The sequence below is a fragment of the Eschrichtius robustus genome, chromosome 2 (genome assembly GCF_028021215.1).
Source record: "Eschrichtius robustus isolate mEscRob2 chromosome 2, mEscRob2.pri, whole genome shotgun sequence".
Taxonomy (NCBI): Eukaryota; Metazoa; Chordata; class Mammalia; order Artiodactyla; family Eschrichtiidae; genus Eschrichtius; species Eschrichtius robustus.
The window spans coordinates 117,684,412-117,706,368 of record NC_090825.1 but is presented as its reverse complement, the minus strand read 5'-3'; the positions used below and the strand labels follow the sequence as shown (position 1 = coordinate 117,706,368).

At 46.5% G+C, this 21,957-nt stretch overlaps 2 protein-coding genes across 5 annotated transcripts; one reads left to right on the top strand and one right to left on the bottom strand.

The window, feature by feature from the left end:
* Positions 1-72: 72 nt before the first annotated feature.
* On the bottom strand, positions 73-21,010 carry TMCO6 (transmembrane and coiled-coil domains 6). Of its 4 annotated transcripts, none has more exons than XM_068536018.1 (12): positions 20,922-21,010; positions 5,119-5,231; positions 3,476-3,591; positions 3,186-3,369; positions 2,823-2,927; positions 2,561-2,646; positions 2,212-2,328; positions 1,884-1,995; positions 1,583-1,769; positions 1,345-1,439; positions 770-937; positions 73-516 (listed from the first exon to the last, which is right to left on the bottom strand). In XM_068536018.1, the coding sequence occupies exons 2-12, from the start codon at positions 5,137-5,139 to the stop codon at positions 403-405; spliced, it is 1,305 nt and encodes a 434-aa protein (XP_068392119.1). In that variant the 5' UTR covers positions 5,140-5,231; positions 20,922-21,010; the 3' UTR covers positions 73-402. The 4 variants fall into 4 exon arrangements, with proteins under 4 accessions (XP_068392119.1, XP_068392118.1, XP_068392120.1 ...); XM_068536017.1 differs by lacking the exon at positions 20,922-21,010 and adding an exon at positions 5,366-5,534; XM_068536019.1 differs by lacking the exon at positions 20,922-21,010 and adding an exon at positions 5,370-5,448.
* Positions 12,010-13,917, top strand: CD14 (CD14 molecule). The gene is made up of 2 exons (XM_068536003.1): positions 12,010-12,258; positions 12,348-13,917. The coding sequence occupies exons 1-2, from the start codon at positions 12,256-12,258 to the stop codon at positions 13,461-13,463; spliced, it is 1,119 nt and encodes a 372-aa protein (XP_068392104.1). The 5' UTR covers positions 12,010-12,255; the 3' UTR covers positions 13,464-13,917.
* Positions 21,011-21,957: the final 947 nt, after the last annotated feature.

The window sequence follows — 21,957 nt, the reverse complement described above, 5'->3', positions numbered from 1 at the left end:
TGCTGTCTCAGGATGTTCTGTTTCTCATTCCACCGACTACCCCTTATTGTGCAATCAAATGAGGCAAAGCAGTTGAATATAAAAATAAAACTTATTTTATTCCATCCCATCAAAAGCCACCAGCTGCTGAAGCAAAAAAAAAAAAGAGAAAGGACAAGAAAAAATGAGATTCTATGGACCCAGATTAAGTAGGCCACACTGAGTTCCCTCTGGTCCTCCCGCCTGGACACTGCTGGGTAAAACTGGAGGAGCTGGGATCCAGAGATCTTGGCTTAGGCTTAGATGTGGGAGCAGAGGGCATGACATCATTATGGTTCTAAACCTCCCAAAGGGGCTCTGTGGGCCAGGAAGATGGGGAGTGGGGGAGATGGGGAGTGGAGTACATGACTTTGAGAAGTCAAGTCACCCATGAAGAGCTGTCTGCTGGAGAGCATGCACACGATCCTGGAGCTGTGCCACCTCCTCATGCCTTTGTAGGGCCTGCAGCCCTGACTGCTGCAAGAAGGCCTGGGCAGCCTGAGAGCAGGGAAGAAAAGGATTCAACACTGGGTCCCTCAGTCCTAACACGCAATTACCACAGTCTTATGGGTTAGCCCACCTCTTCTTGGAAGAATGCATTCCCAACAAGAGTATGGAAGTTCGGAACTGGAGCCCACATAGGCTAGCCAGGCCCAGAGAAATGACTATAGTTAAGACTGGAAGGAAAGGGGCCATGGTGAGACCAGAGGCTTCAGAACAGAAGGATTGGGGACTAAGGCCAGAAACCCACCCCTGGCTGATAGAGGAACAGCAGTTGCAGCAGCTCCAAACTCTGGCCTACTACTTCAGTGTCAGAGAAGGCCAACGTGTCCAGCAAGGAGGAGAGCAGGGGCCCTGGCCATAGACGCTGACAGTAAGCAGGACCTTTCTCAGCAACGTTGCACAGAACCGTGAGCACCTGCAGACAGATACATGTACACAGTCCCCACAAACGATGAAAACCAAAGATTTTAACCATAGCTTCTATGGAATGCTGACCACATGCCCAGGCACTGTGCCAAGCACTTTTATATGCATATTCTGTAATCCCCTCAGCCACCCTCAGGATTACTATTCCCAATTATAAATGAGGAAACTGAAGCTTAAGGTGGTTAGTTGATTTGCCCAAGGTTAGTTACTAGTAAATTACAGTTTAGGGACTCACACCTAGACTGTCTGGATTATGACTGATGGTCTGGCCCTGAAGCCATCCATACCACACCACCTGCCAGCTCTCAGCTAAGGGTACTTATGAGGGCTCAGGGCTGCTCCCACTGTTTACACTTTGGCCACCAGACCTTGGGCTCAAGTGACCCCAATACCTACCAACACGCTCACCACATTAGATACAGACAACAAGTGCAAGAGGGGCTCAATCAGATCCAGGGAGAGCAGGGAGGTGCAGAAACTAGGACTGTTTGCTGGAAGGGAAAATGTCAGGGTGAAGTTCCTCCAACTGGGGCATGAAACCAACCCACTCCCAATCCTACCCACCTCAGCCCAGGCCATGAGGAATTATTCCCAGTATCTAAAGGTCCAGGCCTAGGCAGATTATGGTGCTTACCAGTGAGGTTGTTAAGGAGCCAGAGGCCCTCAGGAAGCAGGCTGGGCTGTTTCTGGAGGAGGAACTGCAGAAGGATAAATAAGGCTGCCACGACACGCTCATCTCGGAGCTGCAGTTGCCCTCCCACAGCCTCTGCTGCTGCCTCTGTTAGCAAGTTGCTTAGACACCGAAGCACAGGGCATGCCAGCTGCAAAGACGAGTTAGGGTTCAGGTTTAAGGAGGAAGGGGCAACCTGCACACTGGAGCAGGAGCTGAGTAAAAAGAAAGGTCACCCAGATGTTGACCTGTCCTCGTCACCTACCAGCTCCAGTCCTGCATCCTCAGTTCTCTGGACAGCCCCAGCCAAGTCCAACAGCAGCAGCCCCAGGGTGGACAGAGCGCCCTGGGTGATGAGCAGGGCATTGTTGACCTGGCTGGGCAATAGGAAGCAAGTAGTCACTACTCGGTCAATCCTACCTTTAAGGTGGCAAATGGCCTAGGTCTGTAGGCTTCCTGAGCTCCAAGAAGAGAGGACCATAGAACAAAGAAAACTCACCACAACAATTCCAGAAACCAAAGTTCAAAAACCTGAGTGTCATGGAAGGAAGCCCCAGGGGAGGTTTGTGGCACTTTCCCAATTGGCCTATTACCTGCAGATGATGTAGTGAAGGCACCAGGCAAACTCCACAGCTACTCCAAGGTTCAGCTTTGGGCCAGGTTGCAACAGTTGCAGCATATGTTGGGGGAGAGTGGAGCCCAGGACAGAGCTGTCAGTAGAAGCAGAGCTGTGAGTAGGAACCACAGAAGGCAAGATGCCAGTCACTCTTCCCAAACCCTGAGAGCAGGTGGGAAAGCGTCCAAACCCAAAGCTCTTCCCAGTCAGGCACATGGAGTTGAAATGTGCAACAGCTTTGGAAAGAAGACTCGATCAGGCATCAGGGGCTACACTACCAAGTAGGTCACACCTGCCTACACATCTGGAGACTCAGTTTTACTTACGGGATGATCTTCTCTGGAGCTTCCTTAGCCTGCAGAAGCTGGGACAAGGCATATCCAAGAGCTTCCAGCACAGTCAGATGGGGAGACTAGAAGCAGACAGAGTAGGGATCTGACTCTGGAACCTAGGCCATAAGATTTCCTGAGACTTTCAACCCCTTAGCACAGGGCAGAGGCTGGAGCTGCCTACCCAAAGCAGGTGGGGCATGCAGAGAGACGTGAGGGGAGGGGTGCCCAGAGAGAAAGCAAGGAGGTGGACACTTACCTGGATGCAGGCAGCCAAGGCTGGAACAATGCCCTGTGGCAGGAGCTGCCTTCTCACAGCCTCACTCTCCACAATCAGGTTACCCAGTGTATACAGACAGAGCTCCTGAGAGCGGGACAACAAAAGCACTGGGCTTGACCTGTCTCAGGCCGGGGTGCGGTAGGGGTGGGAGTGGGGAAGCTGGAGCATACCTGTCCTTGAGGATGTGGGCACAGGGGAATGGGAGATGATGGGTGTGTGTATGGCTGGGGGCATCAGGAGAAACAGGTTTTCCTCTTTTGCCTACCTGCCAGCTCAAACTGGACCCAAAAGCACAATTTTTAAATCCAAACCAAGAACAAGGTAGGAAAGGGCAGGGCTTACTATAAAGTCTGAGCTGTGACCGGAGAGGTAGGTGAGAAGGTAGGAAGTGGCTGGCAGGCAGGCCTCAACTACTGCAGACTGCTCAGAGTGAGAGAGCTCATGAAGGCACCGAGCCGCCTCAAGCTGCAGCAGGGCCTGGTTGCTGGTCAGGAGCCCGACTAGGGTCCGAATGCTGCCCTCCAGCCTACATGAGTGAGCACCAGAGCCCTGCTCAGCCAGTGGCCCATCCCCCCCACACTCCTGTCCACCCCTCAGAGCCCCAGCCACACACTCACACCACCCACACTGACCTGATGAAGGTCTGTTGCGTCTCAGGGCGCTGCAAGCCTCGCCGAAGGCTGACCAGAGCCCCCTCTCTCTCCTTTTCCTCTGTCCCCCGCTGGGCTAACCGCAGGAACTGCTGGATCTGGAGCCCAGGGCAGGGAGAAGAGAGATGGCAACACATAGTTGCCAGAAAGCAAGGCATGAGTTCTGCTCTGCCCACTTCAGCTGTGAGCCCTTCAATATGGCACTATCTCTAGAACTCGTCATTTACACTAATATGGCCAATAAGTGCCAACCTTGCAGTACAGTGGACAGAAGAGGGAATCAGAACTGGGTTTAATACAAGCCCTGCCACTTACGCTACAGGGGACTAAACCCCAGTTTCTTACCTGAAAAATGGGCATAACATCTACTCTGCCTTTTTACTGTGTTATTTCAAGGATAACATTTAAACCTCTCAGCCTGACATAGCCTATCCCTCTAGCGATTCTCCCCATGCAACCGACACTGCAACAACACTGCACATCACATGACGTGTTTTTTAATGCTTCCAAGCTTTCACATAATCTATTCTTTCTGCCTGGGATACACTCCCCAGGTCCTCCACTTCCTTTAGATTTCTGCTCTCACTGCCTCTGGGAAGTTAGCTCTTTCTGGTTCCCTTTGGAAGACTCAGGGGTTTCTATTGTGCCTCATGTTTCCTTCATGACAGGTAGGAGCACATCTGACTCCGTCAATGGGTTGTGAACACGTCAAAGAAAGGGACTCTCTTTTCATCTTTCTGTACCTCAGTACCCAGCATAGGTGCCTTGGTATAAAGCAAGCACACAATGAATAAGTGGTATAACCTAGGTATAAGTGCTTTGTAAACTATATATGTAAACATAATATAAACAGGGGATGCCCAATGCTTGCTGAATGAATAAATGAGCTGAAAGAAATTCTTTCGTTCACTTATTCCATAAATACTGAGCATCTACTATATGCCAGATACTGTATAGGCATCTGAGTTTTCAATGATGACAAATAAGATAAGGTCCAGGTTCCTGTGGATTTAAAGTCTAGTTGGAGAAACAGTAACAAGCAAACAATTAGTATGATTAATACTCTGCAGACCCACTTTAGATGCAGCAAATGCAAAGGCCTTGAGACAGGAAAGAGCCTGGTATATTGTTCCAAGAACTGAAAAGAGGACAATTTGGCTGAAATGAGTGAATTGATAAGGTTGGAAGTAGCAGAGGTTAGACCATGCTGGACTGTGTAGATCACAGGAAGGATTTTGGTCTCTGTGTTTTTAAAAGACGCATCTGACTGATGTATAGAGAATTAACTTGAGGAGGCAAAATTTCTGCAGATGACCTGTTAGGCGGCTGCTGTTAAGTATTCAGAGAAGAGGGTGGTGGCGATCGTGATGGCAACGCCATTTAAAAGACTCCACAGCTCTTTAGGAGGTAAAAAAAAAAAGGGGGGGGGGCGCTAAGACTTGATGTATTGATGTGGGGATGAGGGATAGAGTTGTCGAGGATGATTCCCTGGTTTCCGGCTTGGCCCACTAGACGGAAGGAGGTGTTGAAGGGACCGCGTTCAGGTCTGGGGGCGGACCTCGAGTACAAGAGAAGGTATTTGCCGCTACCTGGTGTGGATCTCACCAAGCACCCTGCCCCCTCACCTCGGCTTCCCCGAAGATCATGGCCACACATCCCTCCTCGGCTTCCTCCAAGGCTTCGTCTCTCAGCAGCCTCTTGCTGACCAGCTGCTGCTCTCTCCGTGCCTTCCGCAGTGCTGGGAGCAAAGGAGCCGCTTGATCATGGGAGGGGCACCCAGGACCCAGAACCCATCTCCAACCCTGGAAGCCTCCTCACCCCTACTCCGACCGCCATACCCTCATCCTCCCGTGTTCCCTCGCCCGCCCGCACCTGCCTCCCGCTCCCGCCGGCGGCACCGTAGCTGCTCCACCCCGCAGCGTAACGGCTTGAGGCCGCCCCGCTGTCGGCTCCACATGGTGGAACGGGAGTAAACCTGCACCACAGAGCACGCAACAGTGCCCGGGGGTCTAGAACATGGTACGGACTGCGCAGCCGCAGCGCAGGGCGGAAGGGGAGGTGCCAGTGGGCGGGGCATGAAGTGAAGAGAAGGCGGGGCAGAACTACGGGAAGCGACCACGGGCGGGACGGGAAGCGACCACGGGCGGGACGGGGCGGGGCGGAGCGGAGCGAGGCGAAGGTTAGAGGAGTGGGATCTCTAGACGAGAGAATTCCAGATAGCTGCCTCTCCCCGTGGCCTCCGGCTTCTCGGCTTCCGATCTAGTAAAGGAAGTAACTCAACCTCGACTCGGACAGCCCCAGGCCCCTAGCGTCACCTTCCACTCAGCAAACACAACCTCCCCATCCCTAACAGATTCTAAATGAACATTCAAAACTACCCCGAGTTCTAGGAAGATGTCGAACTCCATTTCACCAATAACACGGCTCTCAGTGATGAAAGCTGGCTAACCCCTGGAAGTGCATTACCTTATTGAATGTTCGCCATGACAATTATCCTCATTTTTCAGGTGAGAAAAAGGAAACAAATTCAATTATGTGTCACTGTTCTGAATAAAAGTGAACCGCAAGGGCTTCCCTGGTGGCGCTAGTGGTTAAGAATCCGCCTGCCAATGCAGGCGACACGGATTCGAGCCCTGGGCCAGGAAGATCCCACATGCCAGGGAGCAACAAAGCCCGTGCACCACAACTACTGAGCCTGCGCTCTAGAGGCAGAGAGGCACAACTACTGAGCCCACGTGCCACAGCTACTGAAGCCTGCGCACCTAGAGCTCATGCTCCGCAACAAGAGAAGCCACTGCAATGAGAAGCCCGCGCACCGCAACAAAGAGTAGCCCCTGCTCGCTGCAACTAGAGAAAGCCCGTGCACAGCAACGAAAGCCCAACGCAGCCAAAAATAAATTTATTAAATAAATAAAAATTTTAAAAATACTTTAAAAAAGTGAATTATTTTCAGGATAAAGTAGTTCTTTCGTCAAATTTTGAGAGCCACTAATCTAGTAGGTACTGGGGAAACTGGTGAATTAAAAACCGTGCTCCAGGGAATTCCCTGGCGTCCAGTGGTTAGGACTCGGTACTTTCACTGCCATGGCCCCAGGTTCAATACGTGGTCGGAGAACTAGATCCCGCAAGCCGCCCGCCGCAGCCAAACAAACAAAAACTGTGTTCCATACCCTCAAAATCTGAATTGTGGCCAACTAAGCCCTATATGGTCTAATCCCTGCATACCTCTCTAGCCTTACCATACTCATCTCTCCTAGAATCTTTGTTCCCTGAATAAGCCCTGCACTTTTTCTCTTCTGGGCTTTTGCACAGGCTGTTCCACTGCCTAGAGCCCTGTCTCTGCCACCCCACCCTCACTACAACCAGCACTCTTCCCTTATTTAACACTGTCCTCGAGATCTCCAGTGTCCCCTACTCAGAACTACTGGACCAGTGCCCCCGTTATGAGAGCATATAGCACCGTACGCTTCTCCTTCATAACCCTTTTCACAGCTAACATTAAGTTACAGTGTAACTGTTTGACGTTGTCTCCTCCCAAACCGCCTTCACAGCTCCAAGAGAGTAGAGTCCTGGTAGCACTTAAGAACTTTTATTGAGGGAATTCCCTGGCGGTCCAGGGGTTAGGACTCCACGCTTTCACTGCCAAGGGCCCGCGTTCAATCCCTCTTGGGGGAACAAAGATCCTTCAAGCTGTGCGGTCAATAAAAAAGTTAAAAAGAATTCTTACTGAGGCCTCTAATCTTTAGAAAGCTACTACTTAGACAAATGTGCAAGTAAGAACAAATCCAGGAATGGGAACTGTTCTTCAAACCCATTTCCTTCCCTTTAATTTAGTTCCACCCCTTGGAGTCAATCGGTGAAGTCTTTGATTTCTTCCACAAAACATCTAGTTAAATATCTGCAGACCATCATCCTGTTCTCCATATCTTCTCTCCAGGTCCAGCATCCATCCAGCCTCTGGACAGCCATTTATTGAGCACCATTTATTTATTTAACTTTATTATTATTATTTTTTTTATTTTGGCTGTGCAGCTTGAGGAATCTTAGTTCCCCCACCAGGGATCGAACCCGTGCCCCTTGCAGTGGAAGCACAGAGCCCTAACCACTGGACCACCAAGGAATTCCCTGAGCACCATTTATTAATGCACCATGCTCTGGCTGGGGATAGGATCTGGGTCTTGTCCCCTTCCTCATGCGGCAGGCTGGCTTCTAACACCTACTTCTTTCTCCTGGTTGGGAAGCTAAGGCAAGTCCCCAGGAAAAATCTATGCTCTGCCCAGAGTGTCTGCTCAAACAGTTACAGCTGCCCAAATTGTTTTTTATTTGGGGTGTTTGTTTGTTTGTTTTTTGTTTTTGTTTTTTGCACTTATCTGCCTGGCAACTCTGTTAATCCTGTAAGAAACAGCCTCATGTTCTCTCTACTACAAGGCTAGCTGTTCCTTTCTCTAGAGCTCCCCCAAGTCCTTGTCTCCTCTGTAAGAGTCCTCTTCACTATGGACTGTAGTTCTGCATCTGCATTTGCCTCCCGCACCTACTAGAGTACTTGAGGAACCATGGGATGGTCACATCAGCATCCCAGGGCTTGCTATTAGCGCTGGCACTTAGTTTAGACAAACGATAGATATTTTTTGAATCAAGGTGTGAGTTGGGGACCTTTGCAGAAACATTACTGCCCCTCTTAGCTTGGACCCCTCATCCAGAGTGTCTCCCCTAAGGTGATGGAATTTTTTTAACCATTTTTTAAAAATTGAAGTATAGTTAACTTACAATGTTGTGTAATATATATATATTGGGTTGGCCAAAAGGTTCGTTCGTTTTTTTCCGTAAGATGGCTCTAGTAGCACTTAGTTGTCTTTAACTTCCTTCAAAGCGATTTTGTTAGATTGTATGTGACAGCTGGCATATCAGCATGCATTTTAAAAAAGAGTTATCGAAATTGGTGAATTTTTGTGTAGCCATTTTAATATTGAAGATGGAAGGAAAAAAGCAACATTTTCGGCATATTATGCTTTATTATTTTAAGAAAGGTAAAAACGCAACCGAAACGCAAAAAAAGATTTGAGCAGTGTATGGAGAAGGTGCTGTGACTGATCGAACATGTCAAAAGTGGTTTGTGAAGTTTTGTGCTGGAGATTTCTCACCGGACGAGGCTCCACGGTCGGGTAGACCAGTTGAAGTTGATAGCGATCAAATCGAGACATTAATTAAAAACAATCAACGTTATACCACGCGGGAGATAGCCGACATACTCAAAATACCCAACTCAAGCGTTGAAAATCATTTGCACCAGCTTGGTTATGTTAATCACTTTGATGTTTGGGTTCCACATAAGTTAAGCGGGGGCGGGGGGGTGGGAAGAAACTTCTTGACCATATTTCCGCACGCGACTCTCTACTTAAACGTAATGAAAACGTTCCGTTTGTAAAACAAATTGTGACGGGCGATGAAAAGTGGATACTGTTAGGTGAGCCGACGCGGGTTGTGAAAGAATTCACAGAAATATTAACCAGGGAAGAAAAGAAAGTTTTTACTCCTCCACTTTCCAAGGGAGGAAAGGGGCCAGACACATAGGGTGGCACTGGTCCCAAAGCGTGGGGTTTGAATCTTTTATTGGGCTTCAAAGGGCAAGGTGCAGGAAAAGGAGGTGGGTTCATGTCTATTCTGGTCCACAGCAGTACCGGGGTTGGCTGTGTGTCTATAGGATGTGTTTTTTCGGAGAATAGACTTGCAGTCTTCAGTAATTTTCCAGGTCTCGGGTGTCTGAAAGAGACTTAATGGGTGCCCTTGACAGGTGTTACTCCATTTTGAATCATGTTAGGTGGGTTTACAGATACTGTACAACAACGTGGAATGGAAGAGATCGTGGGGCAAGCGAAATGAACCACCACCAATCACACCAAAGGCCGGTCTTCATCCAAAGAAGGTGATGTTGCATATATGGTGGGATTGGAAGGGAGTCCTCTATTATGAGCTCCTTCCAGAAAACCAAACGATGAATTCCAACAAGTACTGCTCCCAATTAGACCAACTGAAAGCAACACTCGACAAAAAGCGTCTGGAACTAGTCAACAGAAAACGCATAATCTTCCATGAGGATAAAACAAGACCGCATGTTTGTTTGATGACCAGACAAAAACTGTTACAGCTTGGCTGGGAAGTTCTGATTCATCCACCATATTCACCACACATTCACCTTTGGATTTCCATTAATTTCGGTTTTTACAAAATTCTCTTAATGGAAAAAATTTCAGTTCCCTGGAGGACTGTAAAAGGCACCTGGAACAGTCCTTTGCTCAAAAAGATAAAAAGTTTTGGGAAGATAGAATTATGAAGTTCCCTGAAAAATGGCAGAAGGTAGTGTAACAAAAGGGTGAATATGTTGTTCAATAAAGTTCTTGGTGAAAATGAAAAAATGTGTCTTTTATTTTTATTTAAAAACTGAAGGCACTTTTTGGCCAACCTGATAGATATATATATTCTTTTTCAGATTCTTTTCCATTATAGGTTATTATAAGATACTGAATATAGTTCCTGTGCTATACAGTAGGTTCTTGTTGTTAAGGTGATGGAATTTCCTGAGGAGCCAGGCTTCAGTGGCCTGAGCCTTCTGAATGCAGAGACTCTGATGAAGAAAATAACAATGAAGGGCTGTTGTTACAACCTTAGCCATAGAGCTGGGATTCCAAGCCTTTTTGTCTGACTGCAGAGTCAGTGTATTTCACACTGAACTATACTCATATCTTGGTCCTCAGAGATGTCCCAGTGACATGGTCTGGCCTTTAGGCATGGCTTAGGGTATTAGAACATGCCCAACAGGACACACAGGGAGCAGTGTGGTCCGATGGGGCTTCCTTGTTTGGATTGTGGACAGATGTGGCTACTTCTGGAAAAAGGGAAGTGAAAATTCAAATGTTTTTCATGTAGCTCTTTGCCCAGAAATCCAGAAGTTCAGACTTGTGAGGGCTGTTTTAAAAGCATAGCCCTTCTAAAATTGAGGGCAGTCATCAATTAGATCCCTTGAACTGTAACTTGCTTAATAAATAATATCATGTAAACTGCCTTCACCGATCAAGCTTGCCTTAATTGTTCCTGCAAATTACATACCCTCATATAGCTTACACAATATGTCACAAGACTCCTTTAACTGCCCCTCTGTGGATAACACCTCTGACAAATGGGTTGCTATAGTAACAGTTCCTTAAGTTGATTTTCAGGAACTTAGAGTCAGCTCTTGCCAGGTCGTGTTCCAGCTGATTAAGACTGCTTGGAACCACTGACCCTCCAACTGGGCCTGTGCGAGTGTTGGATGGATGGCCTTTTGACATCAGAAGGCCAAAACTTCACCCTCAGATCATGCTAATGCCACCACTTTCTGAACATGCATCCCATGAAGAAGCATGTAACTCAGATACACCTGAGCAGAATACTGATTACCTCACCTTTTTCCTGTCCCCAATTGCCTTCCCCAGTACCTCCAACCACCCTATACCCTTCACCCATAAATATCCCAAGCCCCTTGCCTTCAGGGAGGTGAATCTGAGACTTGTTCTCCCTGCTCCTCACTTAGATGCCTTGTGAATAAACCCTTTCTCTGCTACAAACCAAAGCGTCTCAGTGTTTGGCTTACTGCCTGTTGGGCAAACAAACCTGGTTTGGTAACAATTCCCCACCCTCTGGGACACTTGCTTTTTTTTCTTGACAAAGCAGGTGAGTTACTAATTAATCCTCATTCAATATAGGTCCAGCTTTTCATTCCTAGGGCATAGGAATTGTGCTGGGGAAAGGGCAGGAGAGAGCTAGGTACAAGTGGGAAAATTATATTTAGGAATATTTCATTTCTCAAATTTCAGGGCGGGGAAGTGGAAACTAAGAGAGCGAGGGACTTGGCCAATGTGTCTCTGTTAAACACATAGACTTCTCTACTTTTAAGAAAGCTATCACTTTAAAAAATTGTGAGGGGACTTCCCTGGCGGTCCAGTGGTTAAGATTCTGCTCTTCCAATGCAGGGGGCACGGGTTTGATCCCTGGTCGGGGAACTAAGATGCCACATGTCGTGCGGCCAAAAAAAAGCGCTATTATTTCTTAATAAACAAATTTAAAGAACAAGTCAGCAAAAAAAAAAAAAAAAAGGAGGGCGGGAGGAGCTGTTCCTCAGACCAACTTCCTTCTCTTGAACCTAATTCTAGCCCTTGGAGTCAATAGATGAAGTCTGCAGTCTCTTCCACAAAATACGCAGTTAAATACCTGAGGATATTCAGGGAGTTGGACTTGGGTGACAGGAGGTTAACAGTAACTACCAAGACTAGGGAAATGTTAAGGAAACTACCCGGGTTGAGTCACTGGGCTATAGGCAGGGGACGTAAGAGTCCTGGCCTGAGGCACTGGGGATCTTCCTTTCCCCATCCCAGACAAGGCTGGGGGCACCTGAGTCATCAGGGCACTGCCTGAGGCAGAGGGCCCTAGACACCTTGCAAAATACTTCCTGTTATGGCTCCTCTCCTGGCAACATCATTCACTGCAAAATTTCCCAGAAGGACAGCGGATGGGGTGGTTAGGAGGAAGAAAAGTGGGGAGTGACAGGGTTCAAAGAGGAGGGAACGGAGTGACATCCCAGGGTTACATAAACTTTCAGAGGCTGCCAAAGAGTAAGGACAGATAGGTTTGTGGAGCCTGGAAGCCGACAAGAGCCGCTGTAAAGGAAAGAAGCCACAGCCCATCCCAGAGCCCGGCGGAGAGGCAGAGGTTCTGAGGACCTATCGACCATGGTGAGTGTATGCTCTTAGGGCCGAAGGAGGGCTACTCGGGGAACCTTAGGGACCGGCAGGATCCGCCCTGACCTCCGCTGTCTCCGCAGGTGTGCGTGCCCTGTCTGCTGCTGCTACTGCTGCCACTGCTGCGTGTGTCTGCGGCCACACCAGAGCCCTGCGAGCTGGACGAAGAAGATTTCCGCTGCGTCTGCAACTTCACGGATCCGAAGCCTGACTGGTCTAGCGCCTTTCAGTGTGTGGCTGCTGTCGAGGTGGAGATCCATGGCGGCGGCCGCAGCCTGGAACAGTTTCTAAAGAGCGCCGACGCCGACCCGAAGCAGTACGCTGACACAATCAAGGCTCTGCGAATGCGGCGGCTCACGTTGGGCGCTGCCCAGGTTCCTGCTCCGCTTCTGGTCGCCCTTCTGCGTGCACTCGGTTACTCCCGCCTCAAGGAACTGACGCTTGAGGACCTGGAGGTAACCGGCCCGATGCCGCCGCCGCCTCTGGAAGCCACTGGGCCTGCGCTCTCCAACCTCAGTCTCCGTAACGTGTCGTGGGCAACAGGAGGTGCCTGGCTCGGCGAACTGCAGCAGTGGCTCAAGCCTGGTCTCAGGGTACTGAACATCGCGCAAGCACACTCGCTTGCCTTTGCCTGCGCACAGCTCCCCACCTTCCAGGCCCTCACCAGCCTAGACCTGTCTGACAATCCTGGACTCGGCGAGCGCGGGCTGATTGCGGCTCTCTGTCCGCACAAGTTCCCGGCCCTCCAAGGTCTAGCGCTACGCAACGCGGGGATGGAGACGCTCAGCAGCGTGTGCGCTGCGCTGGCGGCGGCGAGCGTGCAACCCCACCGCCTGGACCTCAGCCACAACTCGCTGCGCGCCACCGCCCCGGGCGCTAATTCGTGTGTCTGGCCCAGCTCACTGAGCTCTCTCAGCTTGTCGTTCGCGGGGCTGGAGCAAGTGCCTAAAGGACTGCCGCCCAAGCTCAGCGAGCTTGATCTCAGCTGCAACAGGCTAAGCAGGGCGCCGCGGCCAGACGAGCTGCCCGAGGTAAATAACCTGACACTGGACGGGAATCCCTTTCTGGACGCTGGAGCCCTCAATCACCAAGAAGACCTGAAGAGCTCTGGCGTGGTCCCAGTCTGTGCGCGTTCCGCCTTGACCATGGGGGTGTCAGGAGCCCTGGCACTGCTTCAGGGAGCCGGGGCCTTTGCCTAAGGCCCAGGGGAGAGGGGGGGAGAGGAATGAATTGGCTCAGATTGCCCTGGCTCTGGGAGAGCCTCGTCAGGACATCTCAACCAACCAACCCTCTGCCCCATCTTCATTAAAATCTTAAACAGCGGGTCCGTGTCATTCACTCAACAGACGTTTACTGGGCACATTGCTGGATAGCGAATCCATTATACTTAAACTTTCTTCATCCTAACTCCCTAGAAACCATACCTGCCCTTCCTTAGAAAAGAACTACTGGGGCAGAAAGGGCAGGGAAAAGTCGCCTGTCTAGAGCTATGTGGGAGAACCAAGGGTTTCTGCCCAATGCGGGCTTTCTGAACAGATTACTGGCACCTGTGTTAAAGGATGTTTGAATGGTAAACATGCCTAGGAGGATACAGAATGTTTCCTCTCTGGTGCATTTTCCAAGAGTCAGCTTCTCCCTTTCCAAGGTAATAAAACCCAGAGCCATTTGCTTATTCTCACTCTCTTTTTTTCCTCCAACCCCCAGTGAGGAGAGACAGCTATGCCACTTGTTCTACATAAGCTCTGAGTTTTATAATTTCAGGGTTCCTCTCCTGTAGCGTACAGCCCCTCTGCACACACAGGTACATTGGCTTTCACTGTGTCATGTAATGGGGAGTTTGGTGTGGTGGCCCCCAAGCTGTAAGCTTATTCAGCTTTCTGCTTTCCGGAGAACTGCTTGTCTCTTTCTTGGTATGTACTCCTGACGCTGCGGTATTGAGCGTAAAAAAGGAAAATGGCTTGCGGCCAGTTTCGTTCCAGGTGCCTGCTCTGGATCTAAGAGCCCCTGGTTGTTCCCCAGAAGAAGGACGTGCTGCCCTAAGGGGGAAGTCTGTACCTCCAGAGAATGGCCCATAAAGCATGCTAACGCATAGACAGTGGCGACAGAATTATGTGGAAAACAAGGTGTACTGATTTATTGTCTGCTATTCGTTCCGTACTAAACCTATATATACATTCATGCTCTTTGAATAAACTTGCCTTGCAACCATCAGTTGTCTTGGCCCTTCTAATCCCATACTGGTGCTTTTCAGTTCCTTACCCCTCACCGCCAGGAACTTCTAGCTTTCTGCAGCCGGTCTGCGGCAGTTTGGGGTTGGGGAACTGATACAAGATGCTGTCATTTAACAGCCTGTCTCTGAACCAGAGATCTTGTGACTATGTTAGTATATGTGTGTATAATCGTTCTTTGATTTGCAAACAGGATAACACCTTAGACCCTTCACAGCTTCTCGGACCCCTGCACAGGGCAATTAATAGTATACGTCCTCTGAACCACATTATCTCAGTGACCCAGGACATCAGCCAAGAAGTACTGTTCCTTCTAAGTGTTCCTTCTTCATTACATCAAGGAGGCAGCCACACCCAGCAGAGATCTAGGTATCTGCCTCGAGGGGGACCTCAAGAGGAGTGGGAGGAGGCATGGAAACATAGCCCTCCAGCCTGCCTCCCTCCAGTGTCCAGAACCACACAGAAAGGAACAGAGAATGCAAATTAACATTGATGGGAGAGTTACACAGGTTATCAGACCATGGGCTCAAAGAGTCATAGGGACAGCTAAATAAACTGCCAATCTACGTGGCTGAACCACACTGACTCCATTTTGTCAGCTCCATCTTAGGCCCAGTCTTGCCCCTCCCCTTTCCGCACAACTGAGCTTTAGTCTACTCACAAGGAGTGCACCCAAGCCAGATTACTTTCCTAACAACTTTTACTCTTGCCTTCATGTGATACGAAAACTAGAAGAATGCCTTTTGTTGACACAGATGGTTAATGGTCATGAGACCCCCCAGGAGGAAGAAGCCCCGGTTCCCTTGGATGCAGATGTGCGTCTTACTTGGTAGTCAAATTCTGTTTTTCGCTTTGGCCCCTTTAAATCCAAGGTATCCCCTTCGCAGAGCGCAGCTGTGAATGCCTCTGGATCCTAGCTGTAGGTAAGTTCACAATACGCATTATATAATATGGCTGTGTGTCAGTACCCACAATAAACTTCAAAATTGCACTTTATGGAGTTGCCTGCTTTGTTTTTGGTCTCAAAGTTCTTTCTCAGTTCGGTGGATATTATTCAATATCTCTGCCTCCCAACACTTTTGCATGTGGATAGACAGTTTTTCCAATACCATTTTTTGAAAAGACATTGAATGGTCTTGGCACCCTTGTCGAAAATCATTTGACCATATATGTGAGGTTTTATTTCTGGGCTCTCTATTCAATTCTATTGGTCCATATATCCGTTTTTATGTCAGTACCACACTGTTGTGGTTACTGTAGGTTTATAATAGGTTATGAAACCAGGAAGTGTGAGATCTCCAATTTTATTCTTTTTTTCAAGATTGTTTTGGCTCTTTGGGGTCCCTTGAGATTCCATATGAATCTTAGGATGGATTTTTCTATTTCTGCAAAACATGCCATTAGATTTCGACAGGGATTTAATTAATTCTGTAGCTTGCCTTGGGGAGTGTTGATATCCTAATAATATTGTCTTCCAATCCATGAACATGGGATGATTTTCCATTTACTTGTGTCTTCTTTAATTCTTTCAGCAATTTTTGTAGTTTTCATTGTACATCTTTCATCTCTTCAGTTAATTTCTAAGTACTTTATTTTTTGATGCTATTGTAAATGGAATTGTTTTTCTTAATTTCGTTTCCAGACTGTTCATTGTTAGTGTATAGAAACTGCTGAACTGAAACAAATAGACTGTCAGATAGTTCTGCAAAGACAGGTTTCTTTGGGATCAGCAGAGAATTGCAATTCAGGGGTCTGCAACCACGGCGAGCTATCAATACATGCAAGTTTCTGTATGGCAAAGGTAGGAGAACACTTTTATACAGAGGAAAAGGAAGGTGGGAGGGCTCCTCACCAGTAAAAAAGGAGTCTTTCTTCTTCCTGTTGGGCTCTCCTAAGGTCTCAGGGCATGAAGCAGTCCCTTCTGGTCTCCCAACTCTATTTAATTGAGGTTTCTGTTTATTGTTTTACAAAACTCACTGGATTTTGTTTGTTGGTTTTGTATGCTTCAACTTTGCTGAATTTGTTTATCAGTTCTAACAGGTTTTTTTGTGTGGAATCTTCAGGATTTTCTACATATAAGATCATGTCATCTGTGAACAAAGATAATTTTACTTCTTCCTTTCCAGTTTGGATGTCTTTTGTTTCTTTTTCCTGCCTAACTTCTTTGGCTAGGATTTCTAGTACTATGTTAAATAGAAGTGACAAAAGTGGGCATCCCTGTCTTGTTCCTGATCTTAGAAAGTTTTGTCTTTCACCATGGAGTATGATTGATGTTATGTTCATACGATAATCTTCATTAAGATGAGGGAAACAGCATGATTGTATGCAGACAGGAATAAGATATATATTTTTTCTCTTTATTCTGGTAAAAAATATATATATAGTAAAATTTGCCATTTTAACCATTTTTAAGTGTAAGGTACGGTGGTATTAATTACATTCACAGTATTGTGCAACCATCACCGCAATTTCCAGAATTCTTTTGTCACCCCAAGAGAAACTCTGTACCCGTTAAGCAAATACTCTCCATTTCCCCTCCCCCTAGAGCCTGGGAACATCTAATCTACTTTCTATCTCTATGAATTTGCCTATTCTAGATATTTAATATAAGTGGGATCATACAGTATTTGTGTCTGGCTTATTTAACTTAGTATAATGTTTTCAAGGTTCATCTATGTTGTAGCATGTGTCAGTACTTCATTGCTTTTTATGGCTGTATGATACTCCATTGTATGTATAAACTACATTTTGTTTATTCATTCATCTATTGATGGACACTTTTTGGCTATTGTGAATGATGCTACTATGAACATTTTAGTACACAAATCTGTTTATGTACCTCTTTTCAATTCTTTTGCATATATACCTAGGAGAAGTATTGCTGGATCATATGGTAATTATATGTTTAATGTTTTGAAGAACCTCCAAACTCTTTTCCACAGCGGCTGCACCATATTACATTCCCATCAACAATGTATGAGGGTTTGGACTTCCCTGGTGGTGCAGTGGTTAAGAATCCACCTGCCAATGCAGTGGACACGGGTTCGAGCCCTGGTCTGGGAAGATCCCACATGCCGCGGAGCAACTAAGCCTGTGCGCCACAACTGCTAACCCTGCCCTCTACAGCCCGTGAGCCACAACTACTGAGCCTGCGTGCCACAATTACTGAAGCTCGCGCGCCTAGAGCCCGTGCTCCACAACGAGAGAAGAGCCACCGCAATGAGAAGCCCGCCCACCACAAGGAAGAGTAGACCCCGCTCGCCGAAACTAGAGAAAGCTTGTGCACAGCAATGACGACCCAACATAGCCAAAAATAAAAACAAACAAATAAATAAATGTATATTTTTAAAAAAGCAATACATGCCCTGAAAGTTTATATTTTCAGTTGTGTGTATCAACTGAATCAGAGCACAGTTTTTTCTTTTTATTAGAGCCATACTAGTGAGTAAGAAGTGGTACCTCATTACGTTTTTGATTTGCATTTCTTTAATGACCAAGGATTTTGAGCATCTTTTCACATGCTTGTTGGCCATTTGTATAGCTTCTTTGGAGAACTATCTATTCAAATTTTTTTCCTAGTTTTTAATTGCTGTTTGTCTTTTTGCATTTCACTCATGTATAATGATGTTGAGCATCTTTTTATGCACTGTGTATATCTTCTTTGGAGAAATGGCTATTCAAGTCTTTCTCTCATTTTTTACTTGAGTTGTTTGTCTTTTTGTTGCTGAGTTGTAGAAGCTCTCTATATATCCTGGATACTAGATCATCATCAGGTGTATAATTTGCAAATATTTTCTCCCATTTTGTAGGCTGTCTTTTCATATTTTTGATAATGTCTTTTGATGCACTAAGGTTTTTAACTTTGATGAAATTCAGTTTATCATGTTTTCTTCTGTTGTGCTTGCTTTTGGTATCATATCTAAGAACTCATTGCCAGATTAAAGGTCATGAGGATTAATTTCTGTATTTTCTATGAGTTTTATAGTCTTAGCTCTTAAATTTGGGAAATTAATCGATTTGAGTTAATTTTTGTATATGGTCTGAGGTAAGGGTCCAACTTCATTCATCTGTATCTGGATGTCCAGGTGTCCCAGTGCCATTAGTTAAAAAGATTAATCTTTCCTCATTGAATGTTCTTGATGTCCTTGTCAAATCAGCTGTCCATAGAAACATGGGTTTATTTCTGGACCCTTACTGCTCTACTCTCTCACTGATCTCTAGGTTTGTTCTTATGCCAGTACCACAGTGTCTTGGTTACTATTGCTTCACAATAAGTTTTGAAATCAGGAAGTGTGAGTCCTCCAACTTTGTTCTTCTTTTATAAGATTGTTCTGACTATTCAGCATCTGTTGAAAACCGTATGAACTTTAGAATGAGGAACAGAAGCTGAGAGTGAAGGAACGAATAAATAGGTTATGCAGTGAAGGAAATCCCATATTACACTAATGCTTCAAAGGGGCTCAGAGAAAAAGATGGTATGTCCCTTAGTTCAGTTATACCAGATGTCTCAGGGTGAAACCATCTAATCCTGAGACCACGTTTGCTTTGGAACCTGATGAGATATAGGAGAAGACTGCAAACCTGGGTGGCCTTGCCGTGGGAGACATTTTGATCGTAAGATATAATGAGGGACTGAACTAATTACTCTTATTTTTCACGTAACAGCTACACAATGAGATATAACACTGGCATTGTTGGTAAGACTACAATATCAATATTGATAGTCAAATGTATGGGAAAATACAAGCCTCCTATGTCTACCCCACACTGATTCCTCCAGATGTTAGGCATATTCATCTTGTTACTATTGCCCTACCTGTTATATAGATGTACACCAAATGTAGATGATCAGACAGGTATGATTCTTTTGGCTATAAGGGATCCTTGGTGAAAAACCAGAGAGTGGCTTGTGATATAATAAAGAACTTATCTGGTCTTTGTCTTCAGTTACTGGCACAAAGCTTCAAAAACCTTTGGAATTTCCTGAGCAATAGGAGTCTCTCTGTTATACTAATGAAGTGACTTCTGGCAGGGCCCCTCGATAGCTTCAGGATGGAAGAGGTTACTCACTAGAAAAAAACAACCATGCACGGACTTCCCTGGTGGTCCAGTGGTTAAGACTCTGTGCTTCCACTGCAGGGGGCACAGTTTTGATCCCCGGCCATGGAACTAAGATCTTGCGTGCCACGCAGCACGGTCAAAAAAAGAAAAAACATGCAGATTGAAGGGCTGGAGTTGAATTCAATCACATAGCCTATGATTTAATTAATCATGCCTACATAATGAAATCTCATCGAAAAACGCTAGACAATGAGGCTCAGGGAGCTTCCTGGTTGGCGAACACATTGATGTACTGGGACGGCATGCCCTCACTCCACAGGAACAGGAGCTCCTGCCACTCAGGACCCTTCCAGACCTTGTCCTACATAACTCTTCATCTGATTGTTCACTTGCATGCTTTAAAATTTAAAAAAGGTAATCATAAATAGAGCACTTTCCCGAGTTCTGTGAGTCATTCTAGTGAATTATTGAACCTGAGGGTTGGCTGTGGGAACCCAGGAATCTGTAGCCAAGTCAGGCAGTACTACAAGTAACCTGGGGATCCCACTTGTGGCTGGAACCTGAAATAAGGGGTCTTTTTGAGGACCTTGCATTTTAACTTGTGGGATCTGGCGCTAACTACAGGCAGTTAGTGTCCCCTACAAATTGGCACTTGCCATCTACCTCTACAAGGATCAAATTATGAGCTGCTGCAACTGCTGACCTTCAACACCCCCTGAAAGGAGTTCAGGGTGGAGATGAGGAACGAGGCACTCTGTGCTCTGGGAAAAACTGGCAAAACAGGTCTCCAGATACATATTTTCAGGAGACAATTTTATGAGTCCAATTGTTGCATCTCCTTGTACCTAGAAAAGCACGAAAATCGCCCTTCATGGTGACACCTGCTCCTAGTGACTAGCAGTAACCTTCATGAGACTAGCAGAAACCTCCTGCAAAAAAATATGTGCTCGATTGCATGTACTCCCCGTGCACCAAAACCACATATATACTGAACTCCGCCCCCTACCTCTTTGGAGCAGCTTCTCAGAGCAGTCTGAAATGCTAGCAGTCCAGTCTACTGGACTATAGTCCTAATTTTACCCCAGATAAAACTTAACTCACAACTCACAGGTTGTGCATGTGTTTCTCAGTCGACATTACTATCAGAATTGGATTGAAATGCAGGACACCCAGTCAGTGTTAGAGAATTGGTGTCAGATACAGTAACTATAACGCTTTGCTGGGTTCTGTAAGTCATTCCAGCAAATTATGGAAGCTGCAGGAGTAGTGGGAATACCTGGGAGTGTAGATAGCTAGTCAAAGTGAGGACCCCTGAGCTTGAGACTAGCGTCTGAATTTAGGGCAGTCTTATTGCAACTGTGCTCTTACCTGTGAAGTTTGGCCAAACTCTGGGTAGTTGGTGACAGAAGTAATTTCATCGTACATGGAACATTATGCAGCCACAGAAAGGAAAGAAGTACTGATACATGCTACATCATGGATGAACCTTGAAAAACAAGAAGAAAGTCAGTCACAAAAAGAACACATATTATGTGAGTCCACTTATATGAAATGTCCAGAATAGGCAAATCTATAGAGGCAGCAAGTAGATGAGTGGTTGTTTAAGGGTCAGGATAGGGTGGGGGTTAGGGAGGTTATATTAAAGAAAGCAAGTTTCTTTATAAAGTGATGGAAACGTTCTAAAATTAACTGTGGTAAGAGTTACACATATCTGCAAACTTAGTAAAAACCATTGAATAATACACTTTAAGTGGGTGAATTGTATGGTATGTGAATTATATCTCAACAAAGCTGTCATTTTTTAAAAAGGTAGTTATCTTTTATAAATACATACTGAAATAGCTATATGTGAAATATAAGGTGTCTGGGATTTGCTTCAAAAGAATCCACTGGGGTGGAAGGGGGAACAGAAGAAATAACACCGGCCATAAGTTGATAACTGCTGAAGCTGAGTGCACGGAAGCTCATTAAACTATTCTCTCCGCAGTTATATATGTCTGCAATTTTTCATAAGAGCAAAAAAAGAAAAATTCCATGCAATAGTCTGGCTCACTCAGAAAAGAGAGGTCTGTCACCTCCTATGGTAAGTTATTGTTTACAGGCCCCACCCAGAGCCCTCAGATCAGGGAGATGAATTATTGAGGGGAATCTGAGAGGCACAGAAGCCATGGAGTGTGCAGAGGCGATGAGCACAGGGGCTGCTTTGGGCCAGGGCAGCTCAGCCCCTTCAGTCCTCACTGACAACCCACAGACCAGGCTGACCGTGGTGGTGGAAGTAGAGCAAAGGAGAAGATCTGGTAAGAAGCCTCCACACATTCATCTCAGAGGTAACGCAGCCTGGGAGAGCCTCTTGGGAGAGGGGGAGGGCAAGGCCATCTCACATTAGGAAACTGAGGCAAAGGTT

Coding starts and splice junctions, on each gene's coding strand:
- TMCO6 (XM_068536017.1), bottom strand. CDS start 5,450: ATGTGGAGCCGACAGCGGGGCGGCCTCAAGCCGTTACGCTGCGGGGTG. Junction 3,370..3,475: donor ACGCAACAGACCTTCATCAG/GTCAGTGTGGGT, acceptor TCACTCATGTAG/GCTGGAGGGCAGCATTCGGA. Junction 2,928..3,185: donor GTCACAGCTCAGACTTTATA/GTAAGCCCTGCC, acceptor TCCCGCTCTCAG/GAGCTCTGTCTGTATACACT.